The sequence below is a fragment of the Phocoena sinus genome, chromosome 7, assembly GCF_008692025.1.
Source record: "Phocoena sinus isolate mPhoSin1 chromosome 7, mPhoSin1.pri, whole genome shotgun sequence".
In the NCBI taxonomy this organism is placed as follows: domain Eukaryota; kingdom Metazoa; phylum Chordata; class Mammalia; order Artiodactyla; family Phocoenidae; genus Phocoena; species Phocoena sinus.
Window position 1 is genome coordinate 48,732,967 of NC_045769.1, and position 11,838 is coordinate 48,744,804.

An 11,838-nucleotide genomic window follows, 5' to 3' on the forward strand; every position below is an offset into this window, starting at 1 on the left:
GGCTTTGATTTTTTTTATTGGGGTATAGTTGTTTTACAATGTTGTGTTAGTTTCTACAGTACAGAGAAGTGGAGTTCCCTGTGCATACAGCCGTTTACATTTGTTATCTATTTTATACATATTAGTGTATATATGTCAATTCCAATCTCCCAATTCATCCCATTCCCCTTTTGCCCCCTTGGTGTCCATATATTTGTTCTCTGTATCTGTGTTTCTATTTGTGCCTTGCAAACAGGTTCATCTGTTCCTTTTTTCCAGATTCCACATATATGCATTAATATATGATATTTGTTTTTCTCTTTCTGACTTACTTCACTCTGTAAGACAGTACCTAGGTCCATCCACTTCTCTACAAATGACTCAATTTCATTGCTTTATATGGCTGAGTAACATTCCATTGTATATATGTACCACATCTTCTTTATCCATTTATCTGTCGATGGACAATTAGGTTACTTGCATGACCTGGCTATTGTAAATAGTGCTGCAACAAACATTGGGGTGCATGTGTCTTTTTGAATTATGGTTTTCTTTGGGTATATGCCCCAGTAGTGGGATTGCTGGGTCATATGGTACTTCTATTTTTAGATTTTTAAGGAAACTCCATACTGTTCTCCGTAGTGGCTGTATCAATTTACATTCCCACCAAAAGTGCAAGAGGGTTCTCTTTGCTCCACACCCTCTCTAGCATTTATTGTTTGTAGATTTTTTTGATGATGCCCATTCTAACTGGTGTGGTTTTGATTTGCATTTCTCTAACAATTAGTGATGTTGAGCATTTTTTCATGTGTTTTTTGGCCATCTGTATGTCTTCTTTGAAGAAATGGCTATTTAGGTCGTCTGCCCATTTTTTGATTGTGTTGCTTGTTGTTTTGATATTGAGCTTCATGTGCTCTTTGTATATTTTAGAGATTAATCCTTTGTCAGTTGCTTCGTTTGCAAATATTTTCTCCCATTCTGAAGGTTGTCTTTTCTTCTTGTGTATGTTTTCCTTTACTGTGCAAAAGCTTTTAAGTTTCATTAGGTCCCATTTGTTTATTTTTGTTTTTATTTCCATTACTGTAGGAGGTGGGTCAAGAAAAGATCTTGCTGTGATTTATATCAGAGTGTTTTTCCTATGTTTCCTCTAAGAGTTTTATAGTGTCCAGCCTTATATATAGGCTTTTGAAATAACTTGGTCCACACATTTCCTGAAAAATATTTTTAAGTTACTGACAAAACATCAACCAAATACTGGATTAGTTCTTTCAGGATTACTAAAAATAATAGTGCTGGGAGACTAATTTTATTTTGATCATGCTCTTCACTCTCTGACATTTCATATAGTTGTTGTCTTTTCCAGTAGAAATATAGTTTGTTAATGACTCCTAGTAAACATACAAATCAGCCATGTTGGGAGTTTATGGGTATAATTTAATCATCCCTGATGATTCTAAGCAGTTTTTACATAAAATAGCTACAAGGTCATTCAAACCCTTAAATGGTCCTTTGGAATCTCCTTATTAATCACACTTCTTAGCTAGTGGGCCAGGTATGACAACATGGAAACAGAAAACTCAGCGAATAGAATAATGCAATAAATTCACATTTGTGATTTACCGAACCTGTCACCGTATATGTAGCTGAATTTCCTGGAAATACTCTCAGACCCGCAAAATTAGCAGACACGTCTACACAACAGGATATTAGATCCCAGGTAGATCCACATAAATAAATAAACTTTGTACTAAATAAATTGTATGCAAAACTTTACCAAAAGAAATTAGAAAGATACTTGTCAGGAGTTTCCTAAAAAAAATTCCCAGTACAATTTTATTTTACTGAATTTTCTGTCATTTACCTTAATTGAAAATTGACTCTCAGTTGGAAAGAAAGGGATGTATTTTTTGTCTCTTCTAAATCATAAATTTTTATTTTTTAGCAATGTATAACTTTTTAATAATCTTAAACAGTTCCTATTTTATCTACTCCCACTCATCTCTCCACATTCATTAAGGACTTTGTACCTGGCTTGCTATCTTCATCCCTATTAAACATGATTCAGCATTTTGCATGTTTTCAGAGACCCTGTGGTAAATATATTCAGTGCCTTATTTCATAATGCTCTGACATAGAGTCCAGCGTTGTGCTCTGCTCCCGCTCAGCCACCCGCCCTGGACACGGCGCCACCATGCCCAAGTGCCCCAAGTGCAACAAGGAGGTGTACTTTGCTGAGCGGGTGACCTCCCTCGGGAAGGACTGGCATCACCCTTGCCTGAAATGTGAGAAACGTGGAAAGACGCTGACCTCAAGGGGTCATGCCAAGCATGAAGGCAAGCCCTATTGCACCCACCCCTGCTATGCGGCCATGTTCAGCCCCAAAGGCTTCAGGCACGGTGGGGCAGAGAGCCACACTTTCAAGTAAACCCAGGTTTTGGAGGCCCCATCCCTGGCTGCTTGCCGGGCCGCTGCCCCTCTAGGGCGATGGCAGGCCCTCCCCACAGGCACCTGGGGCTCCCCTGTAGACCCTCAAGCCCTCAATAAACCCGGACACTTGGAAGACCTACAAAAAAAAAAAATTATCTCCCAGATCCCCTACCTCCTAATACCCTAAGGGGTAGGTTCTCAACATACAAATTTTGGGAGGACACAAACATATAGTCCAGAACACTTAGAATTTCCTGTGGTAAACATACCTAGAACCTATGGAGTATGAAGCATGACTTCCAGGAGAATTTCACCTAAGCTATGTCTCTGATGTATAAAATGAAAATAGTTCATAACTTAAGTGCTCCCAGCTTTGTGAGATAATGACCTACTGAGTTAACAGAGTCCTGATCTTTTAATACAGACTATTAAGCACGTATGTGTCCAGTAGTGTCCAATGCAGGAACCAGAGGCCTAGGAAACATGTGGAATGTCCCAGGCCTCTTCCTGCTTTACCCATACCTTTTGATCACTTGTATCTTTGAAATTATTAGGAAGGCTTGGTACTGGGTAAGATCTCTAATTTATTAGCTCATACTGGTGTAATAATGATATTGTCTACTGGACCAACAAACCACTGACTATGGCACATTTAGCAAGAAAAAAGAAGGGAAATTATAAAGGACAAATGCCACCAATGAAATTTGGAGAAAATAGTTTTAGACCCATGAGGAAACTTGCTAAGTGGAATGATAGGGAGAAATGACCAGAAGGAAAAAACAATGGAAGAAAGGAGTTAAAAAATCTGACCTGCAAGGTCCACTCATTCTTCTTTTCTGTAGGATACCCCAGGAAAAGAAAAAAAAGAAGATGACCTAGGTAAAGAGACTGCTGATACTTGCTATGAAGAAGGTAGTTTATCTCTAAAATGCCTAGAGAATGTCCCTGGCCAAGGATTATCTAATAGAACTCAGGGTCTATATGACACGGTTCCCTGGAGAATGTCAGAGCTATACAAGTTTCTGGAGTATAAAATGAACATCTTTCAAAATTTAACTACTGCTGCTGTATGAGATGATCCCTTGAAACCCAGTTAGAGAACTCATCTTTTCTGGCCTGGAGGGGCAGAGTTTGTGTGAGAAGGACCTGAGGAAAATCTAAGCTTTATGGTAGATTTTATCTTTCATAATATTTAGTAAAACTTGGTACTGATGAGTCTGATTTGACTATCCAATCCTGCAGATTAGGTTAATAGGCTAAAATTCTACCCTGGCAGTTGCTAGCAGCAGTGGTGATAATGACACCTTTAAAAGAGAAGGAGAAATACTGTCAAACTTGTTTTTTCTTATTATTGGAAGGCCTACTTTTTCTTTTATGCTACCTGGAGATATTTCCTATTCATTCACAAATTAAAGTAAGTCCTACGATTATAGGAAGTCTTATAGTTGGAGAACAAGATCAAGTGACCACTGAATCCTAAGAATACTCCGTAAAAGAACTTGAATATTTCAGTGAGAAATGCTAGCAGAAGTCTGGTCTGTATAGACATGGTTATGTGCTCAGTTGTCAGGAAGGTACATTGCTAATTTCAGGTACACCTGAAAAAATGAAATAATAGGACCATAAATGCCTAAGAGGCTACAAACTTCTATGAGCAGATGCTTCTCAATAATATGACAGTTAGTTTGTTCCTTGGAGTTAAGGACAAGTTGTAACAAACCTATTTTGAGAAGAGTTACTTTCCCACACCCTTCCCCACCTACAAATGGGATACTTCTTTGAAAGTGGTTCGTTGGACTGCTATAAGTACAAGACCTTAGACTAGTTTATTGATGACGAAAGAGAGAGCCTAATTTAGAGTTGTTGACACTAATGATAATAGATGTGGTCCACAGTGGGGCAGGGATAGAAGCTCCTTATTTAAGAGTTCCTTATTTAAGCATGCCAAGAAAATATTGTGGAGGAAGCAACTAAGCTGCTGGCTCAGTTTCTGTACATAGAATGTGTGTTGTGTGGATCCAGAGCATGAAAATGACAGAATACATTCAGGAGAAAAATTAAAAGAGAGAGAGAAATCAAACCAGTTCAAGCCAGAAATTCTGAGACTATCAGAGTTATTAAGGTTTTGGTAAAATCATATTCCATATCTTTTCCTTCCCAGCCTTAAAATGCCACTCCCCTACTGATGTTTTTTCGAATCACCTCCTTAAACAAAAGTAATACTTGCATTCAAAACTTTGTTTCAGGCTCTGCTTCAGGGAAAACTCAAAGTAAGAAACAGAAGTAGACTAACAAAGAGCTATCATTTACTCCTTTTAATCCTTGGTTGGTTTTCCGTAATCTTTTTCCACTCTAGGTGTCACCCAAAGTAAAAAATTAAAATTTTAGCTAACATCTCAAATATTATCAGTAATTATATGAAATGTAAACCAACTAAACACCATAATTAAAAGATTATGATTCTCACATTGAATTTAGGGGAGAAATGTCTACAGGTCACATATTTTAAAAAGCACATTAAATATAAGAACAAAGAAAAATTGAAAAAAACAAGTTTCATGTCATATTACCTAACCAAAAAATTGTAGAAAAATTAAATGTAAGTTTAAAAATATTCCTAAAGAAAGATGTTTTATAATCAGGAAAGTATCAATAAGCTTGGGATATTGAATAATTTAAAATTTATATCCAATTTGTAATAGAGCTTTAAAATATGTACAACATATTGAGAGTTTTTGTTTATGATAAATTCTTTAATCTATCATCAGTTTTAATAAAACTGATAAAATAACTAAATGGAATATGGTGCAAATTCTACCAAAACCATATAATTAAATATGTCTCAAATTCTTCAAAAAGTTGACTGTGTTTACATAGCACAGTTACAAAATGTGGAAAAGGTGAAAATTTGTCAACGTTTTTTGCATCATCTTTATGAAACTAATCTTATATGCCTAATTGGTCAATTTACTTTTTATAATCTTAGAGATTTTATATTCTTACAGATTTTTAAAGATTTTAGCATAGGTGAGAACATAGTTTTCCACACAATACTTATAATTAATGCCTTGCCTAGATTAGGTGATTAATCATTATTAATAAGTGAACAAATGAATATCATTGGTTTATGACTACATAATAACATAGGTACTTATTTTTGCCATGTTTAATAGAAACAAATGTATTGATGTGCCTTATTGCAGTTATTTCATTCACATTGTTGAATCATGACCACCACCTCCCTGCAGAAGATTTCAAGAATATGTAATGGAAAAGAGTTTCAGAAAGAATCTAAAGTGTCTTTAGGAGAACTTGGATTACTTTAGATCTTGTCAAATGAATTAGTGATTATATCCTATCTCTACAATTTAATCCATCTTAAAGTTCTTTACTGAAATAAAACATTGCAAAACCATTTAGTTATCAAGTTAGAAAACTTGATAATACCTTTTCACAATTAAGTAAGCAAAAACACCACAAGCTCATTCTGTAACCACTTTTTTTTTTTAATTTTTATTGTATAGTTGACTTACAATGTTGTATTAGTTTCAGGTGTATAGCAAAGTGAATCAATTATACATATGTATATTTCCATTCTTTTTCAAATTCTTTTCCCATATAGGTTATTACAGAATATTGAGTAGAGTTCCCTGTGCATACAGTAGGTCGTTATTAATTATCTAGTTTCTATATAGTAGTGTGTATATGTTAATTCTAGTCTCCTAATTTATCACTTCCCCCCACGTTTCCCCTTTGGTAACCGTAAGTTTGATTTTGAGATCTGTGAGTTGGTTTCTGTTTTGTAAGTAAGTTCATTTATATCATTTTTAATTAATTCCACATATAAGTAATATCATATGGTATTTGTCTCTGTCTGATTTACTTCATTTAATATGGTAATCTCTAGGTCCGTCCATGTTGCTGCAAATGGCATTATTTCATTCTTTTTTATGTCTGAGTAAAATTCCATTGTATATATGTACCACATCTTCTTTATCCATTTCTCTGTTGATGGACATTTAGGTTGCTTCCATGTCTTGGCTATTGTAAATAGTGCTGCAATGAACATCGGGGTGCATGTGTCTTTTCAATTATTGTTTTCTCTGGATATATGCCCAGGAGTGGGATTGCTGGATCATATGGTAGTTCTATATTTAGTTTTTTAAGGAACCTCCATAGTGTTCTCCATAATGGTTGTACCAATTTACATTCCCACCAAAAGCGTAGGAAGATTCCCTTTTCTCCACACCCTCTCCAGCATTTATTGTTTATAATCACTTCTTAGTTGCATTCTTTGCACACCTTTTCCCCAAATTACTTCTCTAGACCAGGTCTCCACAATATATCTCATTAACAAATTAATCTGCTTTCGAAGAAGTGTCAATTCTGGAATACTCTCCTGAAATCAGTCCTTTATTAGCAAAGTAGCCTATTTAAGTTTTAAATCTGACTGTGTCTTTCCTTTTGCTTGGTTAAATGCCCAACCTCTGAAATAGCTACAAGATGAAAGTCAAAATGGTAAGTGTGAAGTATAAAGTCTCCCATGATCTGATCTTCACATATTTTTCTAGCATAATCTCTTGTCACTTCCTAATTTTCTTTAAACTCCAAAAGTTATTCAAATAATATATTTTATAGAGCATTTCTTATCCTGTGACACATGCCAGGAATGATTTACTATTTTCCAGCTGATTTACCTATCTAGCTCCTGTTTACCTTTTAAATCTCTGCTTGTGTACTCTCTTTCCCAGAAAGACTTTCCAATTCCATATTATATCATGTGCTATCACTTTCATTAACATCCTGTAAGATTAAATTTACAAGACTACATTATGATAACTTATTAGTACATCTATACCTGTCGTTAGAGTGAGAATTCTTCAACATCAGGAAGTACGTCTCAGCTTTGTATTTTCATTCTTTAGCACAGTGCCTTACAAATTGTAATCTCTCAATAATTTGTTATAGCAAGAATGAAAAATAATTTTGCAAAATTAGTGCTATGTAAGCTCAGAAGTGTTAGGCAGTTTCTCTAAAATATAATGTGCTTTCTTATGCTATGATAGTATTGCAAATGTGAAAGATTTCAGAAGTAACCAATCACATTCCATACCCTGATAGCTTTCTTAGAAGATTTATTATGAACCAGAATGTAAATTACATTATCTGCTGCCTCCCATCTCCTTTCAGCAATGAAAAAACAGTTATCTGGCAAAATAATATAAGGCAAATTTTAAGAGATTCTAAATAGTTTGGAGAGATATTTTTAAGAAAAACTTTTAGAAAGATCAATAGCAATGAATTATAGTCGAGATTTAAGGTACTCCTTATGAGTATAGATAACCCATTTTTTCATCATCATTTTGTGTACAGATGTTTTACTTTAACTATGTGCTTATGATTGCTGTCATTTGAAATTAAGGGTGGATCTTATCCTTTAAAAAATCAAAATAAAATTTCCAGAAGTTTCAATATACACATTTTAAATTTGTAGAAAAATAATAGCTTTGTGCTTGGAGAACAATTATAAAAGACCACTCATTTTGACTCCTAAGATAGTCATACACTCCTTAATATTTTTTATTTGATATATATGTTTTAAAGTGTTAAAAAAGATTTAGCAATGTTTTTTATTCACTAACTTCACAAAACTGTAGAGTTAATATTTTCATATTTATTTACGTAATACTTTAAGAAAAGGAAAATCACAAAGATAACAGTGTAGCAGTTCTAATGGCGACACAGGTGCAGGATAAGTTAATTTGTCAAATCCTAACACAATTTTAGATCACATGACCAATTTTGTTTTATACATACATACAAAATAGTTGTCTTAACATTTTAGTACCAATTAGATAAAATGCTAGATTAGACAATGAAAAAGGAGTATTTTTAAAAATTTTAAAAACGTAATTAGAGACTAATTCAATCAGTTTCTGACCTATATTTAAATGTAATGATACAGATGTGCTCTTTTGTGTTTGACTTCTTTCACCCAACTTGATACTTCTGAGGTTTATCCACATTGATGCATATACCAATAGTGTGCTTCTTTTACATTACTGTGTAATATTTTATAGAAATATACTGCAATTTGTCAATTCTCTTGTTAAGTAGATGACATTTTGTACATGTGTTTTGTTAGACCATGTTTGTTTATAAACCTAAGACTGTAATGCCAAATCAGTTTTCAAAGTGATTGTGGGGCTTCCCTGGTGGCGCAGTGGTTGGGAGTCCGCCTGCCGATGCAGGGGACGCGGGTTCGTGCCCCGGTCCGGGAGGATCCCACATGCCGCGGAGCGGCTGGGCCTGTGAGCCATGGCCGCTGAGCCTGTGCTCCGCAACGGGAGAGGCCACAGCAGTGAGAGGCCCGCGTACCGCCAAAAAAAAAAAAAAAAAAAAAAAAAAAAAAGTGATTGTGCCTGAATTTGTGGCTGTTGCCTCTGTGATGGTAGACACTCTCTAGCACCAGTAATGCCTCTGCCTCTGTGAGCCAATGGCAAATGAGGAGGGGCCTAAAAAGGACTTCTTTACCATGGACCAAGCCAATTGCCTGCAAAGCAGTTAGCTAGGAAAGCTCTTCGCAAAAGTTTGTCCACTACCAGAAAGGTGAAATCTTAGTTTGCCATACATAGTAAAGCACAATCAAACACAATGATATCAGACATTATCAGAATTTCCCCAAACTCCTTATTTGTAAACTCCTTTTCCACCATTTGATATGGAAAATTATAGGTCTTCAAAAGACAGCTGTTCTTCCTGAATAAAGCTATTAGGTATGTGCAGGCATAAGTGAAGCCCAACTGTCTAACCCATTTGAAAATATCTACCTTGCTTCTATCCATGCAAAATATTATGCCAAGAAACATTAAGTAGCATGCCATGTAAGTGCTGATGGTTCAGTTCGATGGGAAACAGGACTTTTCTTTTGAAAAAGGTTTTATCTTTTTATTGGCAGTTTTGAACACTAGATATTTTTCCCCATTGTGTTGAAACTACCTAATGTATAACAGCAAAAGGAAAAATAGAAGACAAAATCAGGTTTTTACAAGATTTTCTTTTTCATTTTCGTTCGTGTATTAATATTTTAGTAAAAACGTAGGGACATAAAATCCAAATCAGAGCATTTTATCGAACAAACTTCAACAGTTCATCATTAAAATAATTATAGATAAACCTTGACATTTCCTGCATTTGGAAGTTTATAAAAGAAGTAAATTTTTATTGATGTTAGCTAGTGTTTTTAGTCTTTAAAAAGGCCTTCAATGAAAATTTTGTAACTATGAATGGTGACGGATGTTAACTAGACTTAGTGTGCTTTGGGTACAGAACCCTTTTTCCATAACATCTTTTAAAACTAGCATTTAGCAGTGCATATTTTGGGAAACATTCTCTTAAGAGGATGGGGTTAACATAGCTGAGGTGATGGATTACATTTCTGTATCAATCATGTAATATCCTGATTCGTAGATTAAAGTAACATATCTTTCCCTTAGAATAATACAATGCGTTTGGATGTGTGTAATCTAAGAAAACGCTTTCTATTGCTTGGTGTCAATGCCACTAAATTTATAATTTTATTAATGACTAGCATTCCATATACCCCCGGATTCCTTATTTTTTACTTATATTCAGTTACTTAATTTCACAATATCGTGAGAAAGGTAATGCCCCTAATTTATAGAAGAGAAAACTAAAGGACAATCAAGACATTATGATTAGAATCATACAGTTAATACTTTACAAAGCTGGGAATCAATTCAAGTGGTTTGACATCCCAAGCCCCCACCCCACCAAAATCCCTTTGGTTTACCTATTTTAAACTGCCATTTGACATTCAGCATATTATACTTTTTAATTCAGAAGTAAAATATCATACAAACACTGATGGCAAAAATAATACTTGTATACAACCTCAACCTTCATGACTAAATTACTTAAGGAAAGAAGCTAAATAATCAGAGGATATCTTAATTATAAATCTGTGAAAGAGGCAACTGTGCCAACTCATTAAAACCAATACTGTAAGTTTGTGGCTTGAATATTACTTATGAAAATAAACATCTGTTTTAAAAGAAATGTATGGCCTTGGGAAAATAATCACATTGATAGAATGCATGTTATTTATAAAAAGAGTTTCTTCAAAATATTAGCTTACACTGAAGTCTTCTATGGTAAACTGATGAACAGAACCCATGATGTTGCCTGTTGGTAATTGTCTAGTGATTTCACATATGTAAATTCTATCTCCTTCAATGGATAGTAAACTGTTTTAGGGCATTTTAATCTTTCTTATGCTTATTTTGTTGTCAACCAATATGTTTAATGAAATACCAAATATGTAGATGTTAATAAACACTTCTTTGCACAATGAATGGAATCAGGGCCAGAGGCAAAAGTTGATATATATATGTATGTATATATATACATATATATTTGTGTGTGTATATATATATGTGTGTGTGTGTATATATATATATATATATATATATACATAAAAATGGCACATAAAAATGGTTCAATGGATGTTAGTGTTTGAAAATAGCTGTTTTTTAAAAAAAATATTTATTTATTTTTGGCTGTGTTGGGTCTTCGTTTCTGTGCTAGGGCCCTCTCTAGTTGCGGCAAGCGGGGGCCACTCTTCATGGCGGTCATTCTAACTGCAGAAAATAAAAGCAGTATTTGTTTTCCTATACTAATTGATATTATGTCAAGATAATTTTTATTAAACTGAATTAATAATCTAGTGTTTCTGCTACTCCTGAATAGCAACCAAATTTGAATCTCCAAAATAGTTTTCATTTGGATAATCGTAAACTTGTTGAAGGCAATTTAAAAGCAATAATAAAGGATATAACCTTGATTTCCACTTGGGCAGAATAAGTTAGCAGCAGTTATGGTGGTGCTGAAATTCTCCAGATGTTTCTAATGAGAGCTATTAATTCTCTATCCTCTAATGACACTAATTGTTCAATACAGAACATGAAGGATATGCCCTCTGAGAAAGAAGATTCTAAGTCTGCTGTTAGAAATCAGATTTCTTTCTGTAAGTTAAAAAATTAGAACTATTGTGATATATGTATCTTTGGAAACAATTTGGATTGTTCAGAAGGAAATTAGCAAATTGTTCTATATTTAGATAAGTTATTCATTTTCATATCTCTTATTAAACGTGATATACATTAAATTGCTTTTAACCTGTAAACACACATATAGTAACAAATGGCTTTTATGACTTTATGTAGAAAAAAATACAAGTGACAAGTGTTTTGAAGGCTTCTAAATTGTGCCTATTTGTATTGTATGATTAATATCCATGATTATCTAGTGACAACCACAATTTTAGGCAAAACTTTTCAAGCCTTTATTCTTCTTCAGTGCAGTTAAATATATATTTATTCCTTCTGAATATAGTCACTACCTAATAATTTC

The 11,838-nt window shown here is 34.1% G+C and overlaps 1 protein-coding gene across 1 annotated transcript; it reads left to right on the top strand.

Moving 5' to 3' along the window:
* The first annotated feature begins 2,104 nt into the window (after nt 1–2,104).
* On the top strand, nt 2,105–2,545 carry LOC116756674 (cysteine-rich protein 1-like). Its single transcript, XM_032637506.1, has one exon. It carries the CDS (start codon nt 2,171–2,173, stop codon nt 2,402–2,404), a length of 234 nt encoding a protein of 77 aa, XP_032493397.1. The 5' UTR covers nt 2,105–2,170; the 3' UTR covers nt 2,405–2,545.
* Nucleotides 2,546–11,838: the final 9,293 nt, after the last annotated feature.

Excerpts from the sequence above, each read along its gene's own strand:
- LOC116756674 (XM_032637506.1), top strand. The coding sequence starts at position 2,171 with ATGCCCAAGTGCCCCAAGTGCAACAAGGAGGTGTACTTTGCTGAGCGG.